Source organism: Lycorma delicatula, chromosome 10, assembly GCF_047948215.1.
Source record: "Lycorma delicatula isolate Av1 chromosome 10, ASM4794821v1, whole genome shotgun sequence".
Classification (NCBI taxonomy): Eukaryota; Metazoa; Arthropoda; class Insecta; order Hemiptera; family Fulgoridae; genus Lycorma; species Lycorma delicatula.
The window spans coordinates 80,894,198-80,911,199 of NC_134464.1; the positions used below are offsets into that span (position 1 = coordinate 80,894,198).

The 17,002-nt window shown below is 30.9% G+C and overlaps 2 protein-coding genes across 2 annotated transcripts in view; both read left to right on the forward strand.

Annotated features, from left to right (window-relative positions):
* Positions 1 to 966, forward strand: part of LOC142331614 (uncharacterized) — a 36,533-nt gene extending 35,567 nt beyond the window's left edge. Inside the window, exon 3 of the mRNA XM_075377644.1 lies at positions 952 to 966. Coding sequence (XP_075233759.1) covers positions 952 to 966 — 15 coding nt within the window. The remainder of the gene's footprint in view (positions 1 to 951) is intronic.
* nudC (nuclear distribution C, dynein complex regulator) overlaps positions 1 to 17,002 on the forward strand; it is a 313,220-nt gene that overhangs the window by 173,557 nt on the left and 122,661 nt on the right. The gene's annotated exons all lie outside the window — the stretch shown is intronic.

A 17,002-nucleotide genomic window follows, 5' to 3' on the forward strand; every position in this document is an offset into this window, starting at 1 on the left:
GGGTTTTACGTAAACGATTGCATTTGAAGCCATACAAACTAATCTATGACTATCAAAGTTGCTCGCCTGCAGTTTAGTGTGGAAATGATGAATATAATTGCAGACGTCGATTCATTTTAAGACAATATAATTTTTAGTGATAAAACCAATAACTGCCGCATATGGGGAAGTGAAAACCCTCTTGAAACTTTGCTGCAATAATGTCAATGTTTTTGTGCCGTAAGCAAATAAAGACTGTACGGCCCGTTCTTCTTCCAGAAGGCAACCGTAGATTTTATCGTTTTTATTTGTTCATGCTTCAAGTTCTCTAATTCTTAAATTATAAGATTATGACAAAAATGTTACTATTAGCAAGACCGGGCACTACCTTACTACCGCCTAAAAGTCAGAGATTTTCTTGATACTCGATTTGCAGGCCGGTGGATTGGTCGTGAAGGTATAATTGTATGGCCACCTCGCTCTCCAGATTTGACCCCGCTGGATTATTTCTTTTGGGGTTTCATTAAAGATCGGGTTTATTTACCACCTTTGCCTGCTGATCTTGTTGAGCTAAGACTTCGAATTTACCCCGCAGCTGCAGAATTAATGTCCGACTTGCTGGCTACAGTCTGGAATAAATCATCTTCTGGTGGGATATATTTCGCGTGGAAGCTATACATATGGAAAGTATAAACAAATGGAAGCCATATAGAACCAAAGTGAATATTGGGTGAAAAACTTGATTTGTATTCTTTGAAATGAGACTTCAACCGAATTTGTAAGTTATCTCAGTAGATTTTTATATACTTTTAAAGTTAAGAAGTTTTTTTAAAATCATTTGGTGTTTATATTCATTCCAATGAATATAATTATAATTATAATATATTATAGAATATTATTATAATTAAACACCACCTGGTGTTTAAAATTTCAATTAAAATTAGTTTAATTATTATTTTTTTTATGTTTCAGGTGAGTACCCGTTGACAATTGCGGTTAAATGTACGTACGTATACCTTTTTAAATCAATTTTTCAGTGACGCTAGAGGATTTATTTTTATCAGAGGCTACAGTTTGAGAAGTAGATGTTATGTTTGTATTATTTTGCATAATTGTGGTTTAAAGGAAATTTATTATTTTTTTGAAGAAATTTTACCTCTTCGGCATTTTATTTTATACATTCAGGTGTAAAAAAAAAAAAAAACGGGGTTTAAAGCTATTTACTTTGGGATGTATTTGGGATTCCAACTTTTTGCTTTTTTAAACGACGGACCATTATTTTATCAAGTGGTAGGAGCAATTTTCAAACCTTATAAGATAATTTGTAATAATAAACCTTCCATCCTAAGAAAAAGAAGTAAATAAATCGCCGACCGTGGTGTTGGAGTGATATTGAAGTTCGGCCTTTATTCCAGAATGTACTGATTTCGAGTCGCAGTCAAACTTGATATTTATTGTACCTTAACAAATTTTGAAACCGTAGCTTATATTTTCGATTAAAAAACTCTTTATATTGATGAACTTGAAGCTGTATTTTTCCCATAAAGATGAAAATAGTTTTAAATTGTTAACGTTATTTCTTTGATATGATATTTTAATGTTGCATGTCAAAATATACTCAAAATTACTTCTGTTTTCTTAACTATATTTTATGTTAACCTTTTGTCAAATGATGACATGATTGTCATTAATTTTTCCGTAGTTTGGAATACGGGTAATTAAACAAATAGACGAACTAAATAAGTCAGAGTTAAAAGATTAACACAGAAGAGAAAAGCATGAAGAAGAGCATTAAACAAGGCAACATTAAGGCAAGAGCATTAAACAAGGCAGATGATTGCAAAAAAAAATCTGGGAAAAAACAGTAATATCATTGGTGTAATGCAGGACTCTGTCCTCCATTTAAATAAAATGTAGCTCCAATTCTCTCAATAACTCACCTTCCTTTTCCTCTAATCACAATTCAGTTACCTTAGTCCAGGAATTATTCTGTGAACATTCTTCATATTTTACGTTGCAAGGTTTATCTTGTTTTTTGTATGGTTTTTTGTTTATTCATTTTTTATTATTCGTGACCGAATCCGAGGCATATTTTTGTTACTTTAGCGATGTCTTTTTACGGAATGTGGAATTTAGCTCCAATCTGGAATCACTCTGTTTACGTTAAATGATTGTTAATACAAAATAGTCATGTTCGTTTATGAAATATGGATAAATATAATTTATATTTGAGATATATTTTTTAACTTGCGTTTAAGAACTCTTCATTTATACTACTAATTCTGTCTAAAATATCGCTTTACTTATCCGAAAAAAGGTAAATTAAAGGTTATTTCCAAGTAGTTTTATTTATGGAGTCACAAAATCCTTAGCTACTATTGTTTTTTTTTTAATTTAAAAAAAATAATTCAGTTATTTAATTTCGTGTACTTTAATTTTGTTGACCTTATCTTGTAGAAGGTTTGAAATAATCAAACTTGCTTGAATTAAATTGCTGTTAAACTAAGAAATTAAAAACCCTTTCTTTTATACAATAAGGAAAAATTGTCTTCCTATCCACCAGTATCTACTTTTTTTAAAATAATTTGTACCTCATCGAATAAACATAAATAAAATATGTAAATTTATTTCAGTATTCTTAATCGGAAAAAGTTCTTTAAAAATAACGTCAAGAATATAATCTGACGCCAAAGAAGAAATTTAATTATTAGGTCACGATCAATCGAACTTATGACCTAGCCCCCTTTAATCGATTGTTCACGGTTTGTTTTTTAACGCTGTATCTAAAAATCAGTACATATAACAATTTTTTAGCTTTCATTAGATTTATCGTCTAATTTTTTACTTTTTTTTAGAATTTTTTTAATAAATTATAAAAGATGTTAATCTATTGTATAATTATTATTGTTCTCTTTCTGTTAGGGGAAGAAGAAACAATAGTAAAGGAAATAAAGATGTAAAAGTAACAAATGTATAAGAATGGTTACCTTGACCTAGGTGTGGTACTTGTGTTCATTTATAATAATACTAATATACAATACTAGTTCACTTTCTATTCTGTCAGATTTGTTGGTGACCTCAGATCGTGGTTTCATTTGTCACGAAGTTAACAATTAAATCCATGTAGCTTAAAAAAAAAAAAGATAACTATTGACTTTTTTTTTTGTAAGTTTTTGCATGCATAATTATTTTATGGATCTTAATTATTACAAAAACAGATATAATTGAAATAATTTTGTATATTAATATTATAATTTAAAATTTGAATATTAGTAATTAGATTTTATATCGGTAATTTTTTTTTTCCAAAGAATAAAATAATATACTTTTCCATCATCGAAGTTACTTAGCATTGAATTTGTTCCAATACTTTGAGTTGTATGTTATTGAGAAGGTTCAGGTTATCAAAATTTAAGGATACTGTGTATCAAACCAAAAATTTGTCTTGTTCGTTTATGTAGAGTCTAGACTACTTACCTATTGAATATTTTAAGAACAAAAACTGTAAACTATCGCAGATTAATTGCACAGTGACCACATGTCTCAGTCGCTCATTCTTTTAAATTTAAATACAGCGATGTATAAAGTCACTGAGAAAGCTTTGCGATACGACACAAAGAATCATCACAGGCAGTTAAGTTTTTTAAACTTGTAACTGCCTCGTACTTGTTGAAACTCAACAAGTTTTTTAAACTTGTTGAGTGTCTTTAGATAGGTCCCAACCTACACTGTTGCAGCTCTAGCCACTGTCTCGGTGTCACTTGCTTTTTAGCTGTGTTAATGAAAAGAGATATTATGCTCGTAGGTTAAGTGTTGATCAGTGTTTAGAGAAAATGACGAATTCTGAGCCTTGAGGACGCTCCGAGATCAGGTCGACCGTCTTAGTCTGTGACTGAAGTTGTGCGTTATGAAAAATGCTTGACGTAGAGTGGCGTGTGCCCTACCACATCAGAAGTGTCCTTCGGCATTAACGCACCAGCACTTCGTGCTATTCTGCGAGATCACCTTCAAGTTAGAAAGCTTTCACCCGTTGGATGCCGCACAACTTTACTAACGATCAGATGGCAAGCATCGTATTTCATGGTGAGGTGAAATGCTGAAAACGTTTGAAAATAAGAAATCATACTATTTGAAGAGTATTGTGACAGGTGGAACTTGGTTGTACTATTATATGATGTCCCGACCAAGCCTCAGAACAGTGTGTGCGTTGTGTGGGTGTGTGTTAAGTGTGAGAGGAGTTTTAAAGCGAGTTGTGTTGGAAACTCTGAAGATATACAGGACTCTGAAGATTACAGAGAAGTACCGAGGAATGCCTGGCTAAAGTTGTCGAAGTTGTGCCCACACTCAAGGATGGACATATGTTTTTTTTCACCACGACAACACTCCAGCGCACCGCTCCATAATTAGACATAATTACACTCCGAATATTGGACCAGCACTGGAATAAAGTTGTAAGAGCATCCTCTCTACGGTTCTGACCTCGGTCCATGGTGACTTCACACGTTTCCACCATGAAGAACAGACTGAAGGGAAGGTATTTTACGAGCGATGATGACCTCCTAAAAGCTTAGAACGATGAGTGCCGAGATTCCGTTGAAACTTGGCCGGCTTTCTTTAAAGACTGGTTTTGAACAATGGAGAAGCATAGGTGGGATATTTTGGTGAGATGCATGTTGAAAATTATTTTGAAAACTTATAAGAAATAAAGTCGTATTGCAAAACCTTTTCTTAGTCCCGTTTGCTAGTTTTCTCTGGCATTGGCTAGACTATGAATAACCAGTATGCAATAATTCGGCGATGCTGCGTTTTAAGATGAGTGTAGGTAGCGGCCTGTTGCTGTGGCAGCAGTTATAGAGTCAACTGACCAAGATTAATCTACCTTCCAATAAAATCTACCGTTTAACTCTATGCTTACCAGGATCGATCTTAGTAATTCCAATAAACAAGTAGAGAAGAATGGAACTTCGCTGAATCGAAACTAAGAGTTTAAAAGATGTCTCACTAATCTCTTGTGTTACGTATTAGCTAATCGGAGGGAAGTTTTTCCTCCGTGCAGGGCAGCTGCCGTATCCCAATTTTCCCTAACGGTAACCCAGCCTAATAACCACTTATTCTCTTTCTCCATGGAACATCCTTTTTATAATATTAATTATAAGGAAATTAATAATCGGAACGTTATCGGTAACAAAAACTCTGATGTTGGACACATTTGTTGGTCTTCTTGTATGCCTATTAAATTACATATACACATTTTTAAAAGTACATAAAACTTTATTTCATTAATAACTTGTTTTATTGTTATTACTGAACTATTATTAATCGTAAAACCTTTTTTGCAATCGGAGGTTAATAAATCAATATATTCTAAAAAATAAAAAAAAAGAGTTGCAGTCTGATTCGAACCGATGTGCCTTCCCTTGTAAGATCCAAATATTTCATTAATTAAAATTCATTTGACTACATCTCTGGAATCAATGAAAATTATTACCACCCATGATATATCGTTGAAAAGCTGTCAATGAGGGCTATTACTGCAATTAAGAAAAAGTCCAAAATCTAATTTTTTTCTAATTTTGGGCTTTTTGGACACTTTTGGTTCAGTCGATTGCAATCAAAAAGAATGGTGCAGAACTAGATGGTAAAAACAGTGCTAAATCCAAAATTCCAACATCCTACGACTAATCGTTTTTTTAGTTGCGAGATACATACGTACGTACAGACGTCACGCCGAAACTTGTCTAAATGGATTCAGAGATGGTCAAAATGGATATTTCTATTGAAATCTGAAAACCGAAATTTTTCGCGATCACAATACTTACTTTACTTTGTACAAGGAAGTAAAAGCAGTGGATATTTTTAATAATTTATTGTAAAAGAAGCCTTGTGATTTTCAAAGTCGTATAATTTAAAATAAGAATATTTTAAGTAATTCATTTGTATCTTATTCATTTTGTTATTTTTGTAAATTTTTTTTTGTACGCTTTAAACTGTTTATATATAATTTGATAAATGTTGAAGAAAATAGACAAGAATGTTTTATTATTAATTTTGTTATACTTGTGTATCCCATTTAAGGACTGCTCGACTGGAGTATTTAAATCCGGTGTACAGATATTTAATCTTTTCAGTTTTTTTTTTTCATTTATCGAATTTTATTGGTACGATTATATATATCCTACGTTGAAACTGATCGTATTTTAATAAAAAATCGTGTATTTAATTTTAAGGCGTACTTAATTTAAATTTACTTGGTTTTTTCTTCTAGTTTACTTCCTTTTGGTATCTGTTTGCTTACTAATTCTTTTTGTTTATTTATTTTTATTAGCGATAAATTTTTAACTTTATAACATTTGGTATGTTTTTTTATTTTTATTGTAAATTACAATTTTAATCGTGAACATATTTTATAAATATTAAACGCCCATTAGTTTTTTATGCATTATCTTTATTTAATTTTTCTTTTTTAATGATCTTTATTCATTTCCGTTCCTCTTCTTGTCGCTAATTTTTTTCTTTCCTTTATCGGAATCATTGATGTATTGCCAAATTTAACTTCCGTCTCGGTTAACGCATGTTAAATTTTACTTCTAGTTACGTATTCTCTGGAGGAAAAATAAATATTTTTTTTGTACTGCTTTTGTATTTTAATTAATCTTGTTCTTTTGTAAAGTTTCTTTTCCTATCGTAATATCAAAAACGATAAACGTTAAGTTTGATAAAACTCTGATTGTTTATTTTCATTCTAATCAAGTTATCTGTAGTTTTATTTCAAAGAATAATTTTTGATTGATATGATTTCTTTGTCCAGGTTTTTTTTTGTATCTAAACTCCTGATTGATAGCTCTTCAGATCTATGTGTCGAAGTTTTATCTTACTTTTATGGAGAATATTTGCTTATATTTTGTATTGTATTATATTGTGTTAGGAAGAATAAAAATTTCGTTTGATTCTACTCGATAAAACATAAACTCCAGATCGGGCGTTTTATGCGGCTTTCGAATAGAAGTAGCAGATAGATTTCTAGGCAAAGCCGCCTTCCCCATCAAGCCATTAAAAATTCCAAAGTGGAACCAATGTTTTACACACTTTTGGCATCAGTCCGATTAACGTCTAACGAAAACCCGTAGAACACTAGTGAGATAAACAGATCAGGGTATTTGAGAAACCCACCGAATTGGTCTAGTGGTATACGCGTCTTCGCAAATCAGCTGATTTGGAAGTCCAGAGTTCCAGCGTTCAAGTCCTAATAAAGACTTTTATTTGGATTTGAATACGATCGTGCATTTAGTATTCAAAATCGCTACTACACTCGGTCAGATTTTCTAAGGGGTTGGGGGTGTGGGGAGGAAGGGCCCAACCCTTCTTTACGTTTTGGAATCTTCTGAACATGGTTCTACAATGTTTATGTACATATTTATGTATAAGATTTTATCGGCCGCTCTACCGGACGCAAATCTTAATTGATTTTGAAAACTTAGTGGGATGATGATGATTAGCGATAGAGCCGTATTGATTTTCAAGCGAATAGGTTTACAAGAACCGGGGTTAAAGCCAAAAAAAAAGGGTTTTTGGGTACATCTTCAGTTTTTTTATCATTCTACTGGCCGCAATTTTCAATCGGTTTTGATGAAACTTGATAGGATGATGTAAACCTAGTAGAAATAGAACCCTATTGATTTACAAGCGAATCGGTTCACAGGAACCAGAGTTAGAGGCAAAATATTGGATTGTTTTGGTTACATTTTCAAGGTTTTCATGTTTAACTCGAAGGGCGACATGTTAGAAATTAAAAATTAGATATTTGCCTACTACTAACAGGTGCGAGTTGGTTTACCAATGTTCCCAAAACATCATGTTTGTCGCTCAAATCAGATAATTTTTATGTTATTATTTTATTTTTTTAATTATAATGCTACTGTGTTCGTTTCACGATCAATAATAGCAGAAGTATGCGCAGGTTTCATTTTTAGAACGAAATATAAAGTGAGATATTAATTTTTATCACATATTACCAAGTATTATACTTAACAGAAGTATTTTAAACTGTTATTTATGTTTGTATAAATTTCTTAAATCTATGATTTGTGACAGACTAATTTTAATTGGTAATCAGCCGCGACATTTTGTCCTTAGCTCTTTTTTCTAACCTTGCATTAAATAGGCCTGATAATAAAAATAAAATAGGAAGTGCTGTGTAATGATTTAACTTCTCACTCCTAATCGTAGACATTTCTGTCATCCTGTGAAATCTTATAATTGTAGTTCCTGCAGTTCATTTTTCCTAGATGATTTGCTGTAGTTCTGGTAATCTTTTTATTGCAAAACAAATTAATTTATAATGGATTTTATTTGTTGTGGATTTTTTAAATATATTTCTTAGTATAAAATAGAATAATTTTAATTTAAATTGAATATTAAATTGTATTATTTATTTATCCATTATTTTTCTTTTGTGGTAGGAAGGTCTTTATGTAACAACTTAAGAAAATTGTAATCTGTCACAGCAAACCGGTTCTTGTCCTCTCTGCCTGTTCTTTCGAACACTTGTTGCTGAGGAAGTGTTCGACCAACATTGTACTCGTATTTTCGACCCCAGAAACATCTTTCGTCGGTCTCAACAGTTATCTCCGACAAACCAATTTTGATTGGGTTTTCCAATAAATGATGAGCACAAACTTTTCGGAACTAATTTTTACAATTATTAAAACTGTTTGGAGACATTCAGAATTTATAATTTTGTTTGAATTGTAATTTAGATCCTTCGTACGGTGTACTATTTACAATGACTCATCCGTACGATGTACTGCTCTATGAATTTGCCATCTGCCTTTGTTGTCTGAAAGCTATAAATTCATTACGCGACCTCGAGGAAAATACTAGGTTCGTGCAAATTTCGTTTGCGTTGTAAGAACTTAACGGCACTAGATTTATCGGTTATATCTCAAACTAATTCTATAAGCGACATTATTATAGAAAAACGCTTTAAAAAAATTTAACACGAGAGTCATATAAATTAGATTTATTCAAGCATGAAATTCAGAATATCTACAGTTAGATAAAGGGAAGTTGTATTGCGATACAGAAGGAAAAATATGATATCAAATTAAGACGATATAATCAGAGAAATTCATTGTGAATAAGGCAGCTGTCAGTCAGCAGCCGTATCAAAGCGCTAATTTTTTCATCAAGTGTTATAAATTATTTTTAATAATTCAGAATTAACTACATGAATGTATTTTACAAGTATTACTAAATTACTATATTCCACGCACACCATTTTGTCCGGAATGACGATAGCAAAAATAATCTGCGCGTCCTACATGGATTTTTAAGGTTTTACATTGATGTTGCAGTTATTAAACATATATTAATCATTTCATTCAGAATTGTAATGCAAACTGCTCTGTTTTGGTTACGAACCTACAACCAGTGAATAAAATGATTTAGATAAAACAAAAAAAAAACCTTTGTTACAAGGAATTACAAGCATTAGATTATCGGAAGCTATCCTTTCGATTTTTCTCACGCGTAGGTGTTGTTTCATACGAAAACATTTTTATCGACCATTTATCATCAGTTTTCATTGCATCGATTACCTTTCAATTCGTAAAAGTTTCGTGTATAATTGAACTACAAAGTGAGTGAAAAAAGAGGCTTCATTCTCTTTTTTAGAAAAGTTACTTATTATTGCTTAAGGAGCATGAAAATTGTGCGACAGGTCTTTAAATTTGATATTGTAGAGTTCTAAATTCGTGAGTGATGAAAGAATGAAAACTGAGTCTCTTTTAGCCAATAAAAACAAGAGAGCTTCGGCGGAAAAACGCGAAACAGAAGAGAAACATGCAGCAAATATATGGAATGTACTTCAGTTTGGATACGCGATTTCTACAGAAATGTATCGAACGAAAGTTTGGAAACCGCCGATGAATTAAATATCGTTAATGATGAATTTAAAGCTAGTCTTAGCCGGGTACGCCGATTTCTGTGCTGACATAATTTTTCTATTCGATGAACAATAATATTATGATTACCAGAGGCATATGAAGCTAAACTAATGAAGTTTCCAAGATATTTTATAAATTTACGAAAAAGAAACAAATCGGAAATGTGGACCAGACGCCGTTGACTTTCAAAATGCCATCAACAACAACAATTGAGAATGTAGGTATAAAGAGTGTTCAGATAGGAACTGCCGGAAAAACAACGTTGCCCGTTATGCTGACAATATTTTCGTACTGGAAAAAATTATCCCCGTACGGAATTTTTTTAAAGAAAACATTATTGAAACGTGAAAAATTTTCACCCGATATTGTCGTACGAGCACAAGAAAAGTGATCGATGATTATTGATGTAGATTGGAATTGATTTGGGAGCGTAGTCCAGCCGCTATATTTGGTGAAAACCTTCCGTGCTCAGAATGGAAAGTTTTAGTGATCATACAACCGATGACGTAAAGCGAAGACTGATTGCTGGAGAATGTGATCGGTTTTTTGTTCCTAGTGGAATGACATTTATTCTTCAAACTGCCGATATCTGCGTACCAACCGTTTAAAACTAAACTCCGTAAACACTTCACGAACTAGATGACCAACACGAGACTGTGTAATCTGGTCAAATTAAGGAACCATGTTTGATGAAGATTTGTGAACGAATTATTGCGGCTTAATCACAAATGCCGGGTGTTTTGATTAAAAAATAGTTCAAGTAATGTTGTATTTCGAAGCCCCTCCATAGAAGTAAGGTCATTTCTACGAAGTTAATTGCAACTCTACGGATGACAGTAATTAATATATATTCCTATTACAATTTGTATGCGTTAATTAAATATTTACAGTATAGACTGTTTTACTGATATTACTCAACAGTCAAGCACTGAGTTATACGTCCAATTTTTATAGTGAATTTGTTAATGAAATACATAAAAGTAACAATATTTTGATTTTTCAATTTTCCAAATCTGGGTGTGCGTGGTACATGATAATATGTTACAATGAATAGAATAAATTTGTTGAAGTCCTATACTACTAACATTACATAAAACTAACATAAAATGTCCAAAACTATATAGTGAATATTTATTCGCAAATATAGCATTTTAGAAACATTCTGTAATGGAATGTTTCTAAAATGGTGGGCTGGCTATACTTTTTAGATTCCACTTGTAAAAATAAACAAAAAAATATTCTTAGGGAAATGGCAATTTCTCTTTCTTTCTTCCCATTCCGCTATTTTTTATTTTTGTATAAAAATGTATATCTCAAGTTCGAATAGAGGAATGACATTGATATTTAGTAAGCGTCTTGGTAATAAAGTTTTAAAATTAGAAAATATTCAGGACTTTAATACCTTTGCAAATTACAAAATGGCGGCCATTTTTATTTTTCAATCCGTTATATCTCCACAAATATTAGTTTATCAAAATGTATGTTACTTTTTAAAACATTAAGCCTTTTATTTTGAAGAAAATGACATTTTATTTTTTTAAATCGGTTTACAAATAGTCAATTTTTGGGAGAAACTGATGTAATTTTGTGGCATAATTATTAGGTCTATTATTGTGAGAAAATTATTTCTTAATCAGATACTAATTTACAATACTAGAATTAACAATAAATAAAAACAGTTAATATTTAATCGAATTGAACGTAAAGTTGAGGACATGAAAACAGACGCAAAATTACATCAATTTTCTGCCATAACTCGGCCATTTGTGAACCGATTTAAAAAAATGTCATTATCTTCAAAATAAAGACTTAAGGTGTAAAAATACGCCCGTCTGAATCTGTAGATTACTCCAAAATAGCTTCTTTTTTTAGAAAGAATATGAAAACAAAATAATGCAAAAGAAGGGATAAAAAACAACTATAAAAATGAAAAACTGAATTCAAAGGAGTAATGCAATTCCTATATGCAGTACTGCCCAAACCAAAAGTAAATTGTTATTTTAAAACGCTCTATCTGGGCTACCTAGTCTTCAAGTATTAATAAAATATTTAACAAGAAGAAATTACAGAAAGTGAGAGAAATTTGGGCAAGTTAAATAGGATGATAAAGGGAAGATTACTACTTTAATTATTTCAACTGATAGTAAGCAGAAGACCAATGGGAAGACCTGAAGAATGGAAAAGCTAAGAAAAAAAAAGTAAAAATCGTTGGAACAGTTGTAAGGTGTGATGAGAGGCGGTACCAGAGACCAGTAAACCATTCTCGATCAACGCGGTATTTTAAGATTTGTTACACAGCTTGAGACAGAACATGAAGTTCAGTAACTACGTTTTTTGTATAATACTAGTTCCACCGACCAAATGATTCCGTTGAGTATGCAAAACTGTTACAAAATTCAAAGACGTCTACCTTGTTCGGGGTAAAATGCGTTACGTTTGAATGAACTTTGTTTGTCTGAGTAACCACTGAGATTCCGGTTACTGAGTCCATCCAGCTCAGAAATTTCCCAAGAATATCCTGCAAGGAAACCGGTGATCCTACCGGTCTATTCAACCAACAAGGATTACTAGCTTGGTACTATACTTACCCATTAAAGTGTTACTTCTCCTGACTAGTTATTCAATTCTAATGAATGCAATGGAAGGAGAAGAGTGGATAAAAGAAATCAATGGAAAGGCTGATCAAGAAACACGAACGTATGTCACTAAATACAATCACGGCTTACTTATTATAATAAAGCTTATCTTACGGATCGCATAAAACATAACGAATCCGTAACAAAGTAAAGGATAAAAAATCAAAACATAACAAAGAAATTAAACACAGATAATTAAATAAAATAATAGGTCAATGCATGTAACTCCAAGACCTAGTAAAAAACTAAACATCCAGACATTTATTTATACAGCATAAAGAGAAATACAAAAAAATAACGAAAAGAGAAATGAGAAAACATTTCGTTTCACAATCGGTAATAACAAATAAAACAAGCAATCTTTTAAGTGAAACTGTGTTAATCTGAATTAGGTAGATACATGAAAATGCCAAGGACATTTAATTAAAGTTAATCTATAATGCTAACAACAATTATATTTAACATATCAATTTTTTCTTTTTTAATTTATACAAGTATAAAATATTAAAAATAATAATGTATATTAATACTTAACAAAACATTAATACTTTGTACTGAGAGTTATAATAATAACCAGTTACAACAGCCGAATTTCTTATATCGTCTATATAAATTTAATTTAATATCATTATTAGCGATCTTCATTAGGGGATGCGTACACAAAAATAAAATATTATTTAACTGAGTGGAAATAAAAAAAAAAGACAAACAAAATTTAAAAGATCGATCACTTCTGTATCTAAATAAAATTCGAATTTTTCTATGTATTATTTAACTTATCTAACACCATTTTGTTCAGAATTAAATTCTCTGCAAGTTTTGTTTAAGTTCATTACACCTTTAACAATTGTACGTCACATTGATTGTGCGTCACATAAAAAAAAAGGTTTTATACCCCAATTTATTGGGTTTAACCCCATATTTCTCAGAAACTACTGCAGTTACGATTCTGGGACCTATTTTATTCGATTTTTCAGGTCGATACCATAAGAAATCATTAATTTTGCCTTCTTAATTAAAGTCCTAAAATTTTCAGTACGACCTCATTTCACCGGGGTAGCGGAAATCCGAGCGAAATTTTTCACTAAAATGCAAGCGAAACATTTTAGGACGCTTTTATATGAACTTTTTCCATTATTTTCACGAGAATGTCACTGGAAATATGGTATCTTCATATTTGATCGCACTGGGTTGGCTTCTTTTTAACTTTTAGTTATTTTGCGACTGGGAACTAAAATGACAACCCACTACCTTGGTTTGAAGTCCTTTGGCGAATCTCATTGTGACCTTTAGTTACAAATACCGGAGGAAATATTTGAAAGCTAAATATCTGAGAAAATGTTGGTGAGTTTACGTGACCTTGATATCTAACAATATAAAAGTAACATAACCGTGCACGATAAGCAGCATCCATAAAAATGTGTTTCATTTACTTTAACTATGACTCTACTGTGACATTAACGATAGTTTGATTTAATAAGTAGTAGTTGTTACGTAAATAAACCTTATTTGGTCATTCGTACTCGGAAGATAGGTTTATTCAGGTTTTGATTTATGCGGTAAATATACACAGTTTGGTATTTATAAACGTTTTATAACGCTGCCGCATTTGAATTTTAAATCGATTCAGTTCTCTTCTAGACATTATCTGCTCACGGGTGGAATTATATAATTTCTTCTGTAATATTTTATTTTAATTTAACATTTTTAAGTTTAATAAATAAATTAGATTTAAAATAATTATTTGAATTAATTTTTCCGTTCTGTATTAGACTGTAAACTCCATTTCTTACACCATGATAGTTTTGCAATTCTGGGAATATCTGGTTATCCAAACCTCAGTAATCCGAACAATCGGTACCCGGTTTTTTTATTTACAGTTATTTAAAGAAATGCGATTGTAATTTTGATATGGTTTTACTGTATTAATAGATTTGTTATTTCCGAAATAACAATCTCTGAAAAGATAAAATAATACCCTGCTCAGATCGAAAAATCATGAGTATTGTACAGACACCATCATAAATGATTCCGAGTGCATTAATTAAGGAGTTTATACGTGCAAGTATAGATGAATAAAACAGATTACTGAATTCCAGCAAATGAATACAGTTTATTTGCTAGAAATCTAATATAAGGCTTACTAACCGATGAAAATGACGATTATTGTTAATTGTGTGTTTTTAACTGGTGGATTAAACAGCTGAAATTTAGAGTTCATTGGAATAGTACTTAACAGTTGTTTATCGTAGTCTGATCTAAAGATTTTCAGCTGGAAGGTATTCTTCTGCTGTGGTGTTAACGTTAAAAATTATAAAAGCTGTCGAAAAACATATTACATTTTTTTTGCAGGTAAAGTAGCCTAAATATTAATGTATATTATTATTTTTGTACATAATTAGCGAATTCATGGTAGCATACTTGTAATAAAAATGAGGTGTTGATTTTTCATTAGAATGATGAGTGTTTATATTTTATTCGAAAAAAATCTGAATTTTTGATAAAAACGCATTTCTTACATTTTAGCGGTAAGCGAAAATTCGGTAAAATAAATGAATCAATTAATTATAGTGTTGGTAATGCTTATATTCAATCGATGTTAAACTCTTTTGTTTCTAAGAACGACACTAAAAGTTTTTGCTTTTTCCTCTGATTTGTAGATACAGGCTTTAATGAGTCTTGGCATTCAGCATTGTATGACTTCTAATGAATCTATCCTTTATTCAACTTGTCCAAAAAAAACAAAAAAATTGTTGTTTCATCTGCCGCTTGGTCGGGCTTCTCCTTGATAAAGAAGTTTTCGATATTCTTTATTTCTCCATTTTCATTATACGTGTCAAGCAACTTTGTTTTACTTTTTGAAGTTGATTATTTCAGAATATTTTCACTTCCAATTTAGTTTTACTTCATTTTTCCATGATCTCCATTCATTGCCGAACAAAAAATCGTTTACCGTTTCAGAATATTATCTATTTGTTCTTCCTGTTGAAAACCTTTGCCTATTAACCAGGCTTTGAATTCAGTTTTACTTTTCTTTCTAAAACCCATTTTACATCAATAAAATTTTTATTTTTTGGTTTTTCAAGTAGTTCTATTCTTATTTAAGCTTTCTACTTCTCTAATAATAGTTTTTTTTACAATTTTTCAGTTCCGCTGCTTAGCATTGCCTCCTAGTATGTATTTGGTAGTTACGTTATAAAAATTAATTATATACATAATTATTAACAAAATAATCATTTACATACCTATTATTTGGCTTTTTCACTCTCACTGATGTTTATATTCAGTTTCATTAATTTTATTTTTTTTAGACTCATTACTTACATTAACTCTGTTAATGTTAAAATAACCGAACAAAATTGTATGAACTTATTGTATTATTTAGTAACTTAAAAATACAGTAGTTGTTAAAATTAATATTCAACTTTTGTGGTTAAGTATCATAGCTCAGTCAACAGCGACTCAAAAAGACCTTATCCTCGAAAAAACTCATTACAGCTAACAAATTGTCGGAAAGCGTTTGGAAAAGTATGTATGTGCTCTAGCAGCGGACATGAGCGAATAACTGTTTAATTTTTTTATTAACAATTATTTTTTTCGCCAGTAGCGGTTTTATTTTTAATCGCATGTAAAAATAATAGATAGCTGAGGAAATTTTGCACAAAAAATTACCGGATACTTTTTTCTGCGAGCAAAAGTAAGGGTACTAACGAATAATATTTTGTTAATTTTGCTCATAGAAAAAAGTGTTCGGGAGCTGTTCTTTACAAAATGGTTGTAGTTTTCTACTGGTGGTATTTGTTTTTTCATAAGATTAAAAATGAAGAAAATATTGACGAAAAACAAAATATTTTTACAAAAACAGCCAAACATTTGCAAAATTAATCAAATCTGAGGTTACATATCGATAAATAACGTATTACCATATAAATCTACAAAGTTACATATAAATATTTGTTTTCATTCATTTTTTATAACAATTCGTTTATCAGTCATTTTTATATGTTTAGGAAGTACACCAACATTGAAAAATTAAAGTTTCTAGAATACCATCTCTGTCATCTTAAAGTTCATGTTTTACCTTACAAATAACTATTCAAATATTTTCATATTTGCGAAAAAAAGAATTGATAATAATCGGTTTTGAGCGTTAGCAGAGGTACCAAAACATTTTTTTTTAAATTCTATTTGGTAAATAAACAAATAAGATGACTTTTTCATTTTTTGTCACTTGTTGTATTTTTATCGACATTTTTTCAACAACTAGACAATTTTCACAATAGAACCGTATTAACGGGCGATCAGAAATAAAAATACTTTGAAAAATTGACTTTTACAGCCTTTACTTACGAATCCATATCTTTTTGAATTTTTAATTATTTCTAATAGGAATAGAATTATTATGGAAGTTTATTTATTGCGCGCTCTCGAGTTACGTACCTA